General features: G+C 48.2%; 1 protein-coding gene across 3 annotated transcripts in view; it reads right to left on the bottom strand.

Annotated features, from left to right (window-relative positions):
• The window catches only part of LOC110835648 (uncharacterized), a 94,684-nt gene that overhangs the window by 9,821 nt on the left and 65,354 nt on the right, over positions 1 to 19,509 (bottom strand). For all 3 annotated transcript variants that reach the window (XM_087354511.1, XM_087354506.1, XM_087354507.1), the window contains exons 3-5: positions 16,740 to 16,883; positions 16,168 to 16,388; positions 2,647 to 2,825 (exon numbers count right to left, since the gene is read on the bottom strand). In XM_087354511.1, the coding sequence (XP_087210637.1) occupies positions 2,647 to 2,825; positions 16,168 to 16,388; positions 16,740 to 16,883 (544 nt within the window). The remainder of the gene's footprint in view (positions 1 to 2,646; positions 2,826 to 16,167; positions 16,389 to 16,739; positions 16,884 to 19,509) is intronic.

The raw sequence follows: 19,509 nt of genomic DNA, 5'->3' as shown, positions 1-19,509 counted from the left end.
GTCAGATTCCTCGTCAGCGCGAAGGAGGGTTTGCAATAACGTATTGATCTAGACGAAAATTAAATCCACTCGCGTTTAATAAAAACGTCCAACAGAGAACTTCACTCAACTGCCTTCAGGAGAATACTAACTTTGCAGATGAAAAACTTGGATTAGTGCACAGACACTACCTCTTCATTACGCCTTCATTTCAAGCGCTCTGTATCTATGGCAACGGGACTCTCCGTTCTTCGAAATCTATCGTTTATTGGCCCGAATCTTAAAGAGAACGAAGCCAGGCGGAGAAGTTATTCTGACCGGAAGTGACCGGTGTTAACGAGATGTCGCTCTTTTGTAACACGCAAAGTGTTAAAGCCGGATTTGATCGGTTCTAACGGTCAGCGCGTTGCATTGGCCCTACTACAGTTTCGAATGAGTTTGTGGTTCTAGAGGAAGACTAATGCACTGCATGTGTTGAAATTGGTTTATCGATTTGATTACGCGGTTGGCCATGGATTGGAATATAAACTACGAATTCTTTTTTTTTTTTTTTTTTTTTTTTTGTTTTTCGCACAGCGATGTGCGTAATCAACGGCGGTGATTCAGAACAGCTTCGAGCTGTTCCGTCTACACGGAAAAGCGCGTGGCTTTGTCATTTCCCTGCTTTAGTCGACTTCATTAATTCCGTGTCCTGTTATACAATTACAGGCCTTCTGTCCCGTGGCGGGTCTCAGGTTCGGCTCCCGGTTGCAGTGATCTGGCTCAGAGGACAGCTCCGGAGTTCTTGTCAAGAAGCAACCCTTGTGACAAGGGATGAAGCGGTGGAGTCTCACTCGAAACGACGTCGGTGTAACAGCCGGCTACACTTCCACTGTGGAGTTTTTTTTTCCACTGCTGTTAATTAACAGTACGGTCCTGGAATTCTGAGAAGCTGATAGTTTGTTCAGATAGTCAAGAGATTTATTGCCTTTAAGTAAATGCCGAGTTCGCAAAAGCGCACCTTACTCTGTCGGCAGCCAGCTGAATCCAGTCGTCGCCCACCAAGGCATTTTAAAATGACCTTCAGATCTACGTCTGCGTCTCACAAGTTGCCTCCTTCCTTGACATCTCCCTACCCAAATTCTGCATTTCAGAATTCAAAGACCAATGCGTATTCCAAGTCTCTCGTGCACCCTAGAGCCATTTCTTTCTTTCTTTCTTTCTTTTCAGAAGTGCTAACGGAGTTTGCAAAGAACTGTTGGCTCCTGTCATACTCACAGACTCTGCAAGTAAAAACAAAACATCTGAACGTAGTTTAAAATTCAGAACGGCGTAGCGTTGCTATGGCAACGGCGGGAGACAGCGGAACAACGCCGGCCGCTACCCAACCCAGTGTCCGTCCGTCCGTACGCATCCTTTGTGTTTTGCCGAACGCGAGATGACGCAGACTGGGAGGTCTGGTACCCATTCGCAACAGCCAGATGAATCCAATCAGCACCTTCCGACCGTATTTCCCTGCGATCCATGTCAATACTGCCCCGCCAAGCACGCCTACGTGTTCTGAGCGTGCGCCGTTCGTCTGTCCTCGGCCACGTTGTGACGACATGAGGCAGAGAGAGGAGTAGAAATTGGTTTCAGCTGTCGACAGAGCTGAAAATCTTTTGCTTTTGAATTCCTATTTCCAACCCCCCGCATGCCACGACAGCGACCTGAGCCTCTCCGATGAGAGTGAAAAATGATTCTGTTGGGCGCGGGAGGAAAAATCCATACAGCGTGACGCGAGGCAAAACGCCTGAGCTACACAGCGAATATCTAACTCAGAGGACGAGGGAGACGGACGTTTCAGGTCCCTTTTGATACAACTGTCCCACTCTGTGAGGATGCGGACTGGACTCAGCTGGCTCAACATGGGGACTATTCGCTTGTCTTCATCAAATCTCGGGGGTATCTTGGTTAACTTAGCAACTATCAGCTTCTGAATACATATTCCTCTGCATGGAGCCTTTACAGCGAAGATGGTGGCTGATGGTAGCAAATACTTCCCTCTCACTGTTCTTTCAGCTCAGTGACCATTACTTCTTGTTTGTTTGTTTGTTTGTTTGTTTCCTCCGCTCAACCGTTACCAAGCCCCCCGCGGAACACGCAAGCGAACACACCCATCGGGAGATCGAACTGCGGTTACTTCAGGGGCGACCTGGACGATAGGCGGAAGCCTTAAACCGAAAACAGAGGAGGGGGAGGGGGGGAAGAGACCTTCGACCGGACACAGACAAATTATTCCTCTTTTATTCCGTGAAGAACATTTTCTGCACGCGCTCTGGTGAGAAATGGCGCAGATTTCGGTCTCCCTTTCAACTGATACACTCGCGTTCTGCAGAATGTACTTCTAAATTGCAAGAAACACATCGTCAATCTGCGCTCTGCTCCTCATCGGGGGCAAACGTTTCGCACGCTTTCAACGGCGTCTTCTGTAACACGACGCGTTTTAAATTAGACGCCACGTTCTCAAGATGCTGGGTCGTTGCGTCGTGCAGCCTGCTGGATCGTGAAGGACATTTTAGAGGTGCCTGCTGCCTCCATCATCACGACAAAGGCTATATTATGTGCCTCAGTCTAATCATTACACAAATGCAAGGCGAGCTGAATTGGGTCGCGACGAGTAACGCCCTCGCCACACAGACAACTCACCCTACAGCCAGCTGATGCCAATCGCCGTCCCCCAGAGGCGCGGGAATGTCCACGGTCTGCGTGCCATTGTGGCCCGCGTGCACCAATTTGACGCGGTCAGGGCCGGCGAGCTCCAGGGACAGGTACGTGTCCTGCTGGCGTCGGGATCGGAGGCTGAACACCGTCCCTTGAGCCAGCCCCTGAAACCAGAGATGAACAGCTTAATGGATCCGCGCTTCAGTCGTCCCACGCGACTGCACGAACCAACCGGCGGCTTCTGTGAGTGGATTTCGGGATGATTTGCATTTTAAATGTTTTTGTCTTTTTGCTGGTTGCTTTAACGGGGAAAAACACGAAAAGGAGACAATCAAGTTCGTACAACATACTTGATGTATAACAGAAACATTTTAATATTATACAGATTGGCGTGAGACAAATAATAAAACAATATTTGTGGCCGCCGACACAACCTCGCAGTTGTCCCGAACTGCTTTTCGCCTTCCGTCCGTCTCGCAGACAACAGCCGCCCCGCACACCGGAAATTCATACTTCAACAGCTTAGGCTCTTAATGCTAAGCAGATTACGTTACTCAGCTCCTTCCTCATTCGAGGCCGCTGCCTGATCTTCGTCTCGTGCCACGGAACAGCGGGTACAAGCCGCTCCAAGAGCACTTGCACAGCGTCTGCTCAGGGCGCCAACTGCGAAGGACTGAATTAACCAAGACGTATGGGGGAGTGGAGGCATAGCTCGACATATTCTTGTCCTCGGCGGCGCGACGCGTGGCGCTGGGTTTGTACAGGAATGATCAAACTGCAAGGCCTTCTTGGAGAACGGAGTTCGTCAAGGCCGACAGCAGACGAGCTCGTGGACGCCCTACAACGTGTGTACACAGTATATAGCATACAGTACAGTCTCTGCTGGCTGCAAAGTCTTCCGCCGGGGGTAAAGATGCCACAGCGTGAAGCTGTGCAGTGACTTGAATATAAAGTCAAGTCACTAATAGGTGGAGCCTTGCCCCCAGTTCCCCTCTGTGGCGGAAGTCGTAAGGAAAATTAAGATTCTTGAAGAGACCAACTGTTGTTCCCCTCGCTTACACCATCAACTTGGGGGGGGGGGAATCTCCCGATGCTCTCGAATTACAAATCCTTGCTACTCCAACGAAAGGCCAAAATTGACTTCCACGAAGCTAGCAATAAGCTCTCGAGTTTCCTCGTTCATTTCGCGGCGCTGAACGATGTTGCAAGTGGCCCTAATGCAGTCTGCGGGTGGCTTAAAAGAGGTTTTTTTGGAAGTCTTAGGAGAGCCTTCGCCGGCAACACTCCGTGCATATTATTCCTCTCCAGTTCGTTGCGGAAAGCGCGGTAAATCTACCTGGGGAAGCTACTGGCGCGACGGATACATCGCCTCCCCCCCCCACCGACTCCTTCCCAATGCGTTATAATGGGGTCTGCGAGGAGGAACTCCTCTCTCTTCAGCTTCAGGGGTCCCAGAGACCACCAGCTTGTTATTTCAGGACTGTCTTGCCTTATTCCCATATCACGTTACTTTCTGGGACGCCACGCCATTTCTGTGCATTCATCCACACATTTTACCGAGGGTTGCAATAAAAGAAACTATTCATCTGCGCTGTCCAGTGCTTCACGTCCTACGACGGACTCTTCAACAGTTTCAGTAGCACTCACGAGATATGCCGCTTATAAGCAATAACCTTAAACTGGACGTCTTTCATATTTGGGAGGATCCCACCTCTCAACAGTTTACCATTTGTGGCTTGTGAGCAGTAAAAAATATTTTACCAAGGAAATACACTAATCAGCGTGGAAAAGGTTTATAATCACTCGTCATTAGGAACGAGGCGCCTCAGAATGTTCTATGACGTAATTTACCTGACATCCTTCGAAGCCACAAGCTCGTCCAAAGATTATTCACGAATTCAGTCCGTACCGCGAAGAAAACACAAAGCTTCACCATTACAAAGATCAACTGGTTAACCTTGTTTAAGGAAATAATACGACTAAAACGCTAATTAACCTTTGGAGCCGAAGCTCTTTCAAATGAAACTTAAGAATCCAGTCCGTACCGCGAAGAAAACACTGCACTTCACCGTCACAAGGATCAGCTGATTAACGTTGATTAAGGAAATAATCGCTGTTTATCGTAAGAAAAGTAAAATGCTGGTTCTTGAAGCAGACGCGACACACAATTACCACTCGAGTTTCAAGGGTTTTATTCGAACTGTCTGCACATTACACGACGTTCGTGGAACGGCTGGAATATCACAGACTTAATTTATTTGATTAAGTTGGGCGTCGGGAGTCTGCACTAGTTTATGTCGGATGAATTTATCTCGCTTCGTTCCGGTCGACTATAATCCATACTCTACACGAAGTTCAGATTGGTCTTTGCAAATTTTCTCAAATGTGCGTAGTAGAATATTGACATCGCCAAGGGACACAAAATGAAGATCTCGCCAACTTATAAAACTATTTCACGTATTTTTCATCGTTACGTCTACATGTAACAAATCGAACAGAAAACAATGATTTGTGTGAGGTCACACACACTGAACTATGGGAAACTTGCGAGAATCCCCACTCCACAACATGCGGGACAGAAGCTGGGGGCCTGAGTCCTATGAAAACAGAATTTCCTTGTGTCTCCGGAAAATCTCTTTGCTAGAGAACTGATAAAAAAGAGTCTCTCAGAAATACGTATTGCAGAAAAACCTGTTAGCTACTTTTATCCGCATCCAGTTCGTCTGTCGTGTGATCTGGCTTATGGTATCTTGTCTCGTATCAAAGTTTCTGCCGTTTCTATTTCCCGGTCGCCGCGTCCTATTCTCTCTCTACTTTATCCTATTCGGGACGACGAGGACGAACCCTCCTTTGCACAGGGCTCAACTCCTCCTGCATGAAAATACCAGTCTCGTTACGTCGCGAGCCGCGCGGTTTCGCCCCACTGGCAGACTTCGACTCGTCGGCCCAGTCCTGTGACCACTGCAACGACTGTCAGCTTGCACCCACTGAGAGAATACAGCAGAGTTACTGTCTCCTGCATTTATGTTAATTGTTTAGATCAACGAACACGCGAGCAAGGAATAAAAATGTATGTATTAGCAACGACTGCCTACGAGAATGCAGTCTTTTGTTACGTGCAAATTACATTAAAGTAAATTTCTCAACCCAAGGTCTCAACCTTCAAATCCAACAAGATAACGCGCATTATAAAACATTACAGCGTGGTGATATAAGAGGCTCTGAACTACCAGTTTTATTTTACTAATTTGGCCCTTTAATCAAGGCACTTTGCCCCACCCTGAGCGAAGTCGCAGTTCCATCTTCGCGACGAACAGCAGCAGGTCAGAGGTTGAGACTGTAACAACGCGAGCCCCAATTAACTTGTTAGCCGAGTAGACAACTTCATTGCAACGCCACATCTAATACAAACAAAGGACGCTGCTTCTGTTAGGAAATGTTAGCTGCGTGTAAGGGCGAAACTTCACGTAATGTTCACGCACTTACTGCACCTAGGGCTGTACAAAGAACCAGCACACGGCTCGAATCAGCGCCATTTTGTACCACGCACTTTAATCGACCTCCGGCCAGCGATCTCTAACGCACCGTAAACTACGTTTATTTCCTCGACGCTGGTAAGAGAGAGACGCAAAACGCGAGGCTCTTAGCCACGTACGGCCTCCACTTCGTCTCTGCGAAATCTCGAAAGCAACTCGTGTTTGTGAAATGCAGATTCACATTATTAACCCTTCCCATGCTCCGAGAAAGCCGTCTCACCCGCGAACACAGCGCGTCCTCCGTAACTAAGCGAATTTTAATGTCGCCCATAAAATTACACGTCTCTTCCTGCGTATTTCTAAGCCACAAAAGAAACGTAGGTTGCCATGGTTACGCATGGCCAGGATGGGAACAGTTTAAAACACTCGCTGCTGGAGGAGTGACCCTGAGGGTTACGGAGGTCAAACTTTATACTCTGACAGCGCTATAATTACAACTCCACGTCACCATACAAATTAAACACACCACGAGGAAATAGTTCATCTGATATGGTCAACTGACCAATCGCACGGTCGCCATGTTCGTATTATACATTTACTTAAATAACGACGACATACTTCATATGTGAGCAGACTACTCAGCCGCTAAATAGCCCTCCACTGCAAGAGTTGAAGTATGTACCGCTGGGATATGTTTCAATTTCATACGATCCCGTGCGCGTTACATTCCGTGTCCATAGCAACCTCCTCCATTTTATCTCACTGGCAGTGAGTACGAGTGCTGAAGCTTCTACTGTCCTTAAAAAAAATAATTCAGAGAACATTTACCGATTCATAAACAATGTCGCTCCTGCTTGCACGCAAACCAAGTAAAATGCTCCGATCTGAAATTCTATTCCTGACTCATGTAGTCGCTTTTTTATAATAAGGGAGCAACTGGCGCCTGCAACCACTGAGCTAGGCTTACCGTCGAACACTTGCCCGGAGGCCTGGCTCTCAGTTACAAATCCGACAGTTTCTCGCACGATGTTGACGAGAAGCCCCACAGTCGATCTGTACGTGACGCTTTTCGGGACTCGAAGCCCGGTCTTACAGTCCGCAGACATCTTTGTTACCGAGCCTGAAGCTGGAATGGACCTCTTACGATAGTCGGGTGCCATCTTCTGCGACACAACAATGTCGTAACGAATTCGACAAACGAACACACAGACAAACGCGGATAGGATGAGGGAGATTCCACGTTGTCACGGAGGCGCCCTGAAGATGGAGGCACTAAACATCTCAGAAACGTCGGTAAAATTGTACGGGACTACGCCCAGCAACGTCCCAGAAGATGGCCGTTATCAGGACATGAAAAGCTCCCCTGTGCATGGGGAGGAAAGGGGGCACAGAAACGTGACAGCCTCCGAGAAGCGTTTTCACGTCAGTTCCTTCGTAAGCAACAAGTTTAGAAGGAACCGGATATTACAGAAAGTCAACAGAACGAGGCCACTCAACAAATTTTCAATGTTAATCTCCCCCCTGCTGTGTTCCCGGCTGAGGGCTGAGCTGTCAGCTCCAGATACAAGAGCGCTCGCCGCTGCCACGGACCCAGCGTCTCAATTAACTTATCCGCCCCCTTCAGGTGCGACTAAAAGGTTCAAAACCCCGATTACGTAAATATTTTAGACGTCCCATTACTCCCACGCGGTTGAGGAATCAGGACACTGACACAAAGGGACATTTGAAGGCAGGAAAGATGAAACTCACGAGAGACGCACGTCGGTGGACCAAAGACAGAGTTAGGGTATCCTCCTAACATTATAAATGGACGTGCGCCAGGTCTGGATTAAATTATCTCAGTATAAACAAACGTAGTTAGTTCATATCTGAAGGACGCGTATCAACAGACGCCCAGTACACGATCTTGACTACAGATCCTTCGGAACACAAACACATCGACCACTGCACGATCAGGGCGAATACCCACTGACGTCCTTTGGATGAAATGTCTGTCCCGGTACATTTTAATCGCACAGGGCGTAGGGCGCGGTATTTAAGGGACGAAACCCGAGGCTCTCCACATTCTAGCGAGAACACAACAAACGATTCCTCGTGGTTAATTGCAGGCCTAGGGTCGGCGTCCGACCGTAATCAGCCGAGAAGGCGCGGAGTACGAGCAATACACAACATCTACTTGTATCTGTCTTGCATTCTTTATTTCTGCATCGCGTTCGTTCTGTTTCGTCGCTTAATTTCGAGGCGAAGGAATGCGAAGCGTTAAACTGGCGTCGAACAGCAGGCACCGTTTTGTTTGTGACTCTGGCGTCCACGTATATTACAGTGTGCAGTGGAGCGCGGAAACCCACGTCCCCGTGGCGCTGGCATCGGCCGGACTGTGGCTGCAACCACGGCAGTTAATCTGCATTCGCATTTCGAAACACAGAACAAAAAGCGATCGAAACGTAATCCGCCTATTATTCTTAAACAAGTGTCACGTTTATTTTCACGTACAAGCCTCTAAAGCTACGCTCCTGCAATGCCATGAAATTACAACATGGCGGAGGCCCTACGTCTACAACTGATGTCTTCTTGTGCTCACAACTGGTAACTTCAATGCTACTACCATCACGTACGTACACGTGACAAGAATTTTACTACAAGGGACAACAGAAAACAAAACACGGTTCAGGCCCGCATTTAAGCCCATACCAATGACAACGTTTCATGTTCCCTCAGCAGGACGCTGAATTATTAGTTAGTCAGTGGTTACGGCCAGGTACTCGAACAAAGTTCCGTCAGGTCGAAACGACAGAGACGGGCTTCATTAACCACGAGCAATAAATGACCGAACGGACGACGTTAATTAATCGTGGCCGTGTTTGTTGATATCATTACTGCACAAATGATAACGATGATGCATCTTGCTTTAGCGAAACCCATTCATTCGCCCTCCGTCTTCATCCACTCGCTTATTAACTTCGCCCGCTCTCTCTGTCACATAAATTCTCGTTACCTCCTACTGTACCTCACGTTCTTGACTTTTCTTTATCCGTCCCTTCCTTGACTCACTGCTCTCCATATTCTGCGCGTTCTCCTGGGGTCACTACGTCACGCCTCCTCGCTCTCCGCTTCGTTAGAGCGGTTATTGCACTCGGGATATCCCAACGTTCATCAATCTCTCTTTCTACATTAACTGCCTACCCTCAGCCTTGTTTGTTGTCGGACTGCAGTGCTGCCAACACTTCGAAGCCCAGTCCCTACCACAATGTACACGCGCGTCCTTTTCGAACCCTGTAATCTCAAGGCTCGTTGCTGAAATACTTAAAAAATAATAAATAAATCAATAACAGCAAAAATTAATAAACAAAAACAGAAAATCCATGACCATACATCATCGTAAGGATGTAATTCAAGTGGCGCCAGTGTCAATACCACCTCAAAAATTCCTTCGTCGTCCATGTTGGTATTACCTACTGCAGAAGAAAATTGTATAGTACGAGTGTAGGATATATCCCATTGGTGTAACTTCCATACCAAATTTTATAAAAATCCGTCCGTAGTTTTTCGAGTTGAAACATTCGGACGGAAAGACATAGATGACTGTCACATAACAGCAAATTTCATCCACAGCGCGTCCTCACGCCGAATAAGGCGAATAACGGGGCTCGGAACGTCATTCGATACGACGCGTCGCGACGTCTCTTCCCGACGCCACACGACATAACCTAACAGCACCAAAGGAAATACACGAGAATCGTCGTGCTGTATAGAACACTTCTCCGGCTCCGGAGTCGTGCAGGAAGTCTGAGCACGTCTATCAGGCGTTACAGAATAACTGCACGTATTCCTCGCATTTTTGCCAGTTCTGCAGTAGTTACTCTGAAACGTCGGCAGTGTTTATCATTCGACACGCTGGTAGAGTTCGTTCGAGACACGCCTAATTAATTGGCGTAATGAGCGCGGACCAGGAGCTGATCAATCGTCGTGGACCCTAGCAACGACGTTCAGCGTGCAATCTGTTGACAGGGCCGGCACCTGATCATCGCGCCGTTAATACGATTATCGGTCCCGCGGGCCGGCAGTCCCCCCCCCCCTCCCGAAATGGATGATACAGGATTCTTAACACAATTACGAAAACTGAAGGCAGTCACAGCAGGTTCATCGATCTAGCAGCGAGTCGACGTTAAGATTTGCTGTTCCCATGAAAACGAAGTCGGGGAAAAACTTTGCAAAAATAAAAATAAACTAGAATATTTAATTATTTGTGTGTTTTATAAGATTCTGTATTGTGGCTTAATTCATGATAATCTTCGAATGCAACATTTTACAAATCAAGGTCGACATAAACACAGGTTAAATGATTTTACTTTGGTTAATATTTTTACGACGCCGCGATGCAGAATATGAGCTCCGATTTGAATCCTGCCGAAACAACCTTAATTGACCGTCATAAAGACACACCGCACCCCTAAAATTTAAAGGTTAATCTGACATGACAACATGAAACTGTTTTCTGACCCACGGGGAACGCTTTCTAATTAAACATTCACCCTCGCATCTCAGGCCGTAAGCAGATTTGCATCAACATGTAAATAAGGCAACTTAAGGAATATCAGCCCCCGGAGTTCCGGCTGACGGAACAATTTTCCTCGACGCTCGGCTCATGTTCTGCCACGTCACAACGCATTATCTGTCTGTCCACGTACTCACCAGACGCTTTCTCGCTATTCCGCGCACTCCGCTGTACTTCACGTCCATCCACTGCGCAAACACGGCTAATAGCGACAGTTCACGTGTTTCCATGGATACGCGAAACACCGAACACGTTTCAAATAAAAGTTGCAGATCTTAATGAGATCTACTGTACATTTTGTGCATTCCAGCGTTTGTTTCTGTGAGATAAGCCGTTTGTAATCTCGCTCACAGACGCTGTTCTCTATGCAAAGTTTCGAAAATGGGCGCGGACCTACATCAATTCCATTACGTATTTTTTTTAAATAATATAAAAATACGGAACAAATTATTCTTTTTAGATAAACGCACTAGAGTCCATTCATATCCTTACATTCAGTAGCCGATTTATATGAGTTTTATTTTAAAAAATATGATTTCGTTACGAGCAATGATGCATGAATATCAATCCACGTGAATACAGTGATAGACCCTTACAATTTAACGACGTCATTTCAGCTGCAAAGAAAAAAAAACATCTACAGAAGGGAATCTATGACAAACCTCGGACAGAACATCAGTACAACGCAGTTTATTCAAACCGAGTATCTGCCCAGTAAAGAAGCGAGAGTTCCAAAGGGCCCTGATCCTGACGTCCACCGAGTCCCGATGACGCCGATGTTGGCCATATGCAGAGAGAGAGATAGAGAGAGAGAGAGAGAGAGAGAGAGAGAGAGAGAGAGAGAGAGGACTACAGGCTCCGTCTGAAACGAACTAGCGAACCAAATGTCCCTTGTCCCTAAGGGGACGTCACCTTTCACCATCGGACGCTGATCCAGCACCCTGGGGGGTCAAATGCCAGACACTTTTGTCCGAAGGAGACACGGGCCATTACTGATTCAGGGCCGGACTTAAGTACCCGGAACTGCCTAATCTCAATCGCCGCCAAAGAGTATCTGTTGAGCCGAACGCTCACAGAACGTAACGTACGTTCCGATGGGAACAGTCTTGCGGGACGCGCTTCGACACAGACTTGTAATCCACAGAAGGAAAAATAATTAATTAATTGAATTATAGCGAGAATTAGTCCGGGCCCCAATTTTTGAAGGGTTTAGATAGTCGAGGGTGTCTCACATAACGTCGTACGTGTTGACTCGGCAATTGATCTATCCCAGACTGCTTGCAGGAGCTGCGCTATCACGAATCTTCTCAGTCTCTCCATACAAGCTTCGGGACAGAACCTCCACACAGGTCGCAGACGCCTCCTTCCAAATCCTTACTCATCACACATCATCCATATATATATACCCTACACCACACAGTTGCAACAGCGTCGTCTCAGGACCCATTCCCATTGGTTCATACAACAGATTCACAGATTTGTGACAGGGCCTGCACATTTAAACTATTGTTAGTTCGAAGCCGCGCTCACCATCTGAAGGCTGGAAATTGTTCAGAATCTCGCTGCTTCGCTGAATTTGACGACAAATGACCTCACGGAACGAGCAGTAATTCCCGTCATGTCCACACGCCGTCGCTGACTTCAGCTTTATCAATTGCGTTTTCACGGATCGGCAGCAATTTCAAATATTAAATGGACGAACCTGTACGCTGTTCGCACCGCAGATTAGGTCCTCTGTCCGATTCACTTACGCAAATGAAACAAATACAGGCCTGCCAACGCTCGTTCTTAGGGCTCCGAAGGATTGCATCTACTAGGGTCCACGTGTTAGCGTTCGCACGATAGTGACAGTTCCAAGTATTAGCAAACAATCCCTTGGGCACTCCATCGTTCTGCTGTTCTACCCACATTGCTCTTTCCTTTAGGACTCGAAATTTTCTTTCATCCCGAAGAAGTGACCAACTTAGGAGAGGTCAGTCACTAAAATGACTACCTGTGGGGGCAAATGACTCGTGTTCGACTCCCGGCGGTAACAGAAATTTCTGTCTCGTCTAACGGGTTCAGACCGAATATGCAGGGGACTAAGTTGCGTGGTGCTTAGTCACAGGGGCCGATCACCTCATCGACGAATGAAGCCGCTTATATGCGAGGAGAGTCATTCGTTGGGTGCCAGATACAAGACACAGAGGCCAAGAATATCATTAAATACACCTTTCCCTCGCAAGTTTGGATTTCGGCCTGCCTTCTGTACCTGGAAGCTGCTGTATTGTCAGGCCTTAATTAGTTTCGACTACGTTACAAGCGGATTCGCCCTTTAGCATTTGTGCAAGCAGACGGCGAGAATACAGGTGTACCAACTGAAACTGAGCTGATTCTCTTATTCAGACTAGGGCTGCTTGTGTAAACCCACGGCTCCGCTGGGACCTGGTGCGGGGGGGGGGAACCCCCCCCCCCACTCAAAGCTTGCAGGGGAGAAAAGTAAATCCTTCTAGAAAAGCTCCTCTGTTTGACGAATGGATTTACATAAAACATAATCACGCTGAATCATTACTTCGCCTTTTTATGTTCTAGTAACATTTGTTTCACGCACGGACGGCCGGGCAAAACGTCATACGAGCCGCGATTTGATATGTCCTACCCCCGGGCGTGCCATTCATTAAGTTTAACGGGAATAAAAAACGACTCTACGCCGTCAGAACTTACCGAGTGGGATCGCCGGCCTCTTTCCATTCGCGAAACTCTTCAAATACACACCGTGACATGACGTATCTTAGTTAACAACGACGTTTCGACAGTTGATCCTGCTGCCTTCTTCAAGTGACTGGTTGCCACGCAACAGGGCAACTCCAAGGCTACAGCATAAGGTCTGCCTCCGGTGCAGAGACCCACCACTGGGCTGACCCGCATCTTAAAAACACCCCCGTCTTGGTTCCATTGGGGCCCATAACGTCGCAAAAGCGACACGGCCTGGAAACAAATTCGAGCCGACAACCAGACGCCCGCCCTCAATGCGTGCGTAATCATGACCCCCTCCCCCAACCTCCCCTCTTCCGTGATCGTTTCGCGGGATACAAATTCACATGTCGAGCGGCGTATCGATATGTGCTGATCGATATCCTGGATTAGCGGATGATCCTTATCGATCACGTGGCTCTGCATCACGATCAAAACCCTAGCGACGTAACAAGTTTAAAGAAATTGTTGCTAGTTTGGTTATTTTACGACGGTGTATCAAGCACTGACATGACTCACTGCTAGGGACACACGTTCAGTGATCACGGGTTTTTATTCGAAGGGTGTCCAGTTCGAGTCCGTGGCGGTGCAGAGGGGACCAGCAGAGAAATAACGTTCATGCGGAAGCTGTGTGGCACAGTGGTAACTATACGTACCACCCGATTCAACCTCTACTGAGTAGGACGAGGGCAGTGGCCAATTCACAACGCCACGCGACGAAAAGTTCCGCACGCCACTGGGATAATAAAATGTACGAAGCTCTGATGGGCTGGTCATGTAGCTCGTTTCGCAATGCTAAGGAATATATACACAACATTTTTGACTCACGCCTTGGAAGACGGGGTAAAAGCAATATGGGATGATAATATTAAAATGGGTCTCGGAGAAATAAGGCGGAATGGATTTAACTGGCTCAGAATTACTAGCGGTGTTGATCTTCGGATTCCTCTACCGGACAGACAGAAATTTTGGGATCTGATATCAAATGATATCGTTTAAAGCGGACGTTAGCAACGTGTGCGCCTACGTACCGCACAGTTAGCTGAAATAAATTAAGACAGCAAATCTCCGTGTCCGGCTAATAAGATTCCTCTGGTAAAAAATACAGCAAAGACGCGTCATGGCAATTTGGGGGGGGGGGGGCGTAGGCCTTAAACCCGCTGTCACCACACCTTACTCCGCTGACATCTGTCCCACGCTGCGGGCAGTGAGCACGAAACGTCCAGGGCCGACAGAGGCGGATTATGAAGACCCAAAGGAGACGTCTGATCCCCTAAGCTCGGGCGGGAGGAAGACGTCGCCTCGTCGATTTCACAGGATGAACCGAGCGACGGACTCTCGTGGGGACGGTGATGAGCGGCTGAGCGACCATCAGCGTTTCAAAAACGACCTTGCACCTTGGTACTAGCGACACTCAAGACGCCTTCATTTAACTGGGTCCCTGTGCAAAACGAAGCGTTACGTGGGGAAAAGTTCGAATGTTGTCCCAGACACACTCGAAACAGATATCGACAAAACTCGGTATAGACATTTCGCATATGAGCGTTACTGCCGAATTTAATTTTGGGTACAACTGAACTTAGATATTATCCAAAGATGGCTCATAGTGGGGGTAAACAAAGTATCCACTTGTTCAATACAAGTGCTTATTTGAAGTGATTTTACGAAGCGCGCCGAACGAGCAACTGCGATATCTGTGAAGCGATTAATTCACATTAAGGTCACACAAGCAGGGGGAAAAACGCAATGACCTCATTTGGAAAATCAGCGCACGCAGAAATGTCCTTTTCTGATTCCACCGCCTGCTTTCATTTCTGGGCCATTAACGTTTAATGGCTTGCGAGGTAATTTCTGTAACGGGAAATTTAAACTTATTTCTACGGGCTTAAAGAATGTTCACATAACTTCTCAGATAAAATGTTCAAAAATATTCTCCTCCTGACACTGGATAGAACGTCCCGTATTTGTAAATCACGAGGGCAGAATTCCGGGCCCTCAGACGAACAGGGAACAGCGCAGAAACAGAAAATCCGGGTGTGTGTGGGTGGGGGTGGACGCAGGCAAGTTTCTGAAAACGTCGGACCGACCGCTTCTCCTCACAAACTAATCAGACGGAGCGAATGGAACACATTTCACGCGTCACGTGACACTTGTACTACGGTAATTATTCCAAAGTCTCTTTTGCGAGGGAGGGAGGGAGGGAAACTTTTTGGGGAACTTTGTTCTTAGAGGCAGAGAAAGAGAGAGAGAGACGAAGAAATTGCAACGAACAGCAAATGAGAGAAGTGAAATATATTTGACAACGCGTAAAAACCACAGAAAGAAATATTAAAGTCTTGTACTTACAAATAAGCGGAGGTAAAATTTAATTACGCACTCGCGTCGTTTGCGTGTAAGAGACGAGGGAGTTCTTACTCCGGCACCAGGAGTCTCTGCTGTCGCCACGCCTGCTAATATACTGGAAAGCTTGATGAGGTGCAGACTGATTGGATTTAAATGGCGCGACAGTTCCTGGTAAAGCCCGACCTCGCGAGGTTAAATCAGCTTGCAACGCCCGTGTTGTGACGACGACCTTGCGACTGAGTGAACCTGCGACATTTAAAATCTCCTGAAACGGAGGTCCCATTGACAGACCTCAAAGAAATCACTCAGACTCCGCTACAGAGTTCAGTCAGCTGACGACGACGTCGTCGAGAAACACACTCCGCCTCACAGGACGGCTTGGTTTCCGTCAGACCTTACCTGTGGGTGAAGCCTGAGGGTGACGAGAAGGGTGAACTCCCTGGGGAAGTTCCCGGTGTGGCTGTTACCCACGGCAGGGAAGAGTTCTGACGACGGAACCCACATGTAGGAGTAGGGGTGCAGCCTCCAGGCGGTTGGCCTCCCAGGCACGCGCTCCCACTGAGCCCGGGAGGATGGGTGGAAGTATCGGCGGTCCTCGATGTCCAGCGGGTACGCGGCACCTGCAAACGTGACGGTTGCTCATCTCGTCAGACTGCCGCGCTTACCGTGTTCCCATGCCTGCGCCGAGGAAGCTGTCATCGGCCGGAAACGGGCTTTGTTATTATCGTCAGTTCTCAGTTTTGAACTGACCTGGGTCACAGCCAATGAGTGAGTAAGTCACCAATCACTAAGTCACTGAAGCCATCAGCGATCTCTCTACATTCTTAATTACTCAACGTCTGGCCAGATGTGGCACACGTAACGCAGGCTAATCACCCCTGACTCACGATTCCCTGGGTCTCTGTTAGCAAACAAAGGTCCCATTACTAAGACAAAATTAATGATCCAATTTGCATAATAAATTCCAGTACCTTGACAGGAAAACATATTGCATCGCCTTCTCTCTTTGTTGTAACCATGGCAACTATCACTCTGGCGACAAAATCTCCTCCGCTCCTGCGTACCTTCACCGCAAGAGGCGCTGCAGGCGGACCAGTCAGACCACGGCTCCCAACCTGAAATGCACAAAGAGAGAACGTTCTAAATAACACGGCACCCGCGTCGGCCGCCCATCATCAATCAAGACCGCGGAGGTTCCACTGGAGCTGGGACTCATCAGCGAGGCATTTGTTCCGGAAATTGCAAATATGCAGGCAGAGTTTTTTTTTTGCCGCCCACCCCCCGAAACGTCGGAATCTACCCGCGAGTCCACACGACGTCGAGGCCCGGATGATCGCAGCGACAAAGTCCCTTCCGCCCAGTCTTTTGACCGCTGCGTGGGTCTAACACGCCCATCACTCGACAGACCAAGAAAACTTCTTTCAGAGTTCATTTGACACAACTTCCACATCTGCACGCAGCGCTGGGTCGTACGGTTAGTCACAGACGAACTGAGAAGAAAGTGGCCTATTTAAGTGCAAATTTCCGGGATTTTTTTCCCGGGAAGGCCGCGGTGTCCCCGTAGAGATTCGAACCGATACCTCCAAAAACGCGAAGTGCGAATGGACTTTCTACGGTGGGTGGGTGGGGGGGTGGTGGGGGGGTAATCGGTCGATGCATCCACACATATTCTAATCGAAACGGCCAGTCGCCCGACCTTCGAACTCACACAAAACGATAAAAGATTAATTGGCAATTCTCTCAGTGGTGCATCGACTTGCGCGCCGCCGTGTCAGAGAAGATAAGCTCCGACCGTTGCGGTAAATAATGACTGTTTTCATGCACCATCGGGGAAATTTAGAGGCGCGGCGTCCCTATAACCAAAACAGGGATCGTTTTGCGAAACGGGCGAAGTATAACCGTTATGCGTGCAACATAAAGTAGTTCCCTAGGGAACCATATCCTTCTCCCGTGGGAAGAATGATAAATGTTGTTTGACCAATAAACCCTACTCACTTCGAGAGGAAGAAGGGCCGCGTTTTATCCCAGCATCACTTGCTTCAAACACTTTCCGGCGGCCCTGCGCTTTCATTGCCTCTCGCTTCGACGTGATCAAAGAAAAACCACGAAGGAGCTTCATGCAGGGGGGGGGGGGCGTCCTTTGTCCCCTCCGTCAGAGCGACTGAAAATGGTTGGAGACCCAGCGACCGCTACGCACTTGTTAGTTAGTTAGTTAGTTACACAGGGAAGCCAATGAGATTACATTAACTTATGACGTCATCACAGCCACGGAAACTGAGCTACAGTTACTTTAGAACGAAATTCAGTCTTGCGGTCTACCAACCATGTCAACAGGGAAAGCGCTCCGACGTTTCGAAAAGTATCACCACGGACCGATGTGAATCACGACTTAAAACGGGTTAGTTTATCTTACTTACTGACAACCAATGATCACTTCCCGCCTCTAATGACATCTGTAGATGAAACAATGTCATTGACGCTTTCCACGCCACGGACGAAATAACTCGTTAAGAAAAACCTACAACTTTTACCATGAAATACCTGAGTGTTTAAACGTTTCGCCTCTACGTGAAATGCGTCCCTTGTCAAATTTAGACAAAGCGAATCAGAAGTTTGAGCAGAAACACGTAGAAAAACGCTGCCCCCCGAAACGTCGGTAATCACCCACACGCCGACAAATTACGACACTTGGCAACAACAGATCGCGTTTTCAGCAACAACGTATCTCTCTCTCTCGCAGTTTTTGTGCGTGCCGACAGGCGGGCCGGTATTCCTCAGCCTCTGCGACGCCGTGACGTCAGACCTTCCGGCCGATGTTCCCGAGGGAAGTGCCAGAGAGCTCTGCGGTCAGAACCCTGAAATTCAATTAATGTGCCGGACGTCTGTCTCGTCTTTTCCGTCACGATGCGGGGAAGCTGTTTTCCTTCCATCCCGGAAGCTAATTGGCACGAAGTAAGTCAACACGACACGTCAACTGGAACCTGCCTCGTGTCTCCACAGTCAGCGGAAATAGCTTCGTCACCGGGAGGACCCGACGACAAGCCACGCTGGCACGTTTTCCTCAGTCATTCCTGACGAACACACGTCAGCTTTAATTCTTTTCTTTATGTACGAGCTTCTTATATCCCAGCCCTACTCAATTCTACCCTGAAGAAGGAAGCTATAAGAACCTCCGAAACGTTGGTAACTAAGTACACGACTGCAAAACATCACGGCCCCCCAAAAGACCACAGTCTAAAATATTCCAATGTCTTCTGCTGGACAGGTGTCAGGGTTGAATGTGTTCGTCTTGCAATATCAGACTTAAGGACGTACTGCGTGTTGCGGCACGCTGAAGCCTGAAACAACAACAGGGGAACAGAAACGAGCTGTTCCATTGTCCGCTGCAGACATCACGAAACCCCGCACAAAGGAAAAGCGGCTCGTACTGCGGGGCGTATCACTCCCCTTTTCCAACGAGTGCATCAAAATGGTCTGAAGATTAGTTTCAGTCTCGTTGCCTTCTGAACAACAGCGACGGCGCTCGAAGAAACGGAACAATGATTCCACGGGGGTTCCTGCTGGAGTCAGTCTCAGGGGAGGGATCGTCAAGATGGCTTGCCGCGCTGCTGAAAGGCAGTGTTCAAGTGTCACGTTTCATTCCTGAGCAGCCAGAGACACAGACAAGTGAATAACCACCGCGGATCCAGTGTCGGATTCAGAACGCGTGCCAGGCGCGAGGTTTCAACACTTCTGAGCCCC

The sequence above is a fragment of the Zootermopsis nevadensis genome, unplaced genomic scaffold (assembly GCF_977971745.1).
Source record: "Zootermopsis nevadensis isolate Lab colony 2312 unplaced genomic scaffold, Znev_1.0 Znev_ptg000002l, whole genome shotgun sequence".
NCBI lineage: Eukaryota > Metazoa > Arthropoda > Insecta > Blattodea > Termopsidae > Zootermopsis > Zootermopsis nevadensis.
This window is presented reverse-complemented; position numbering and strand designations above follow the sequence as displayed.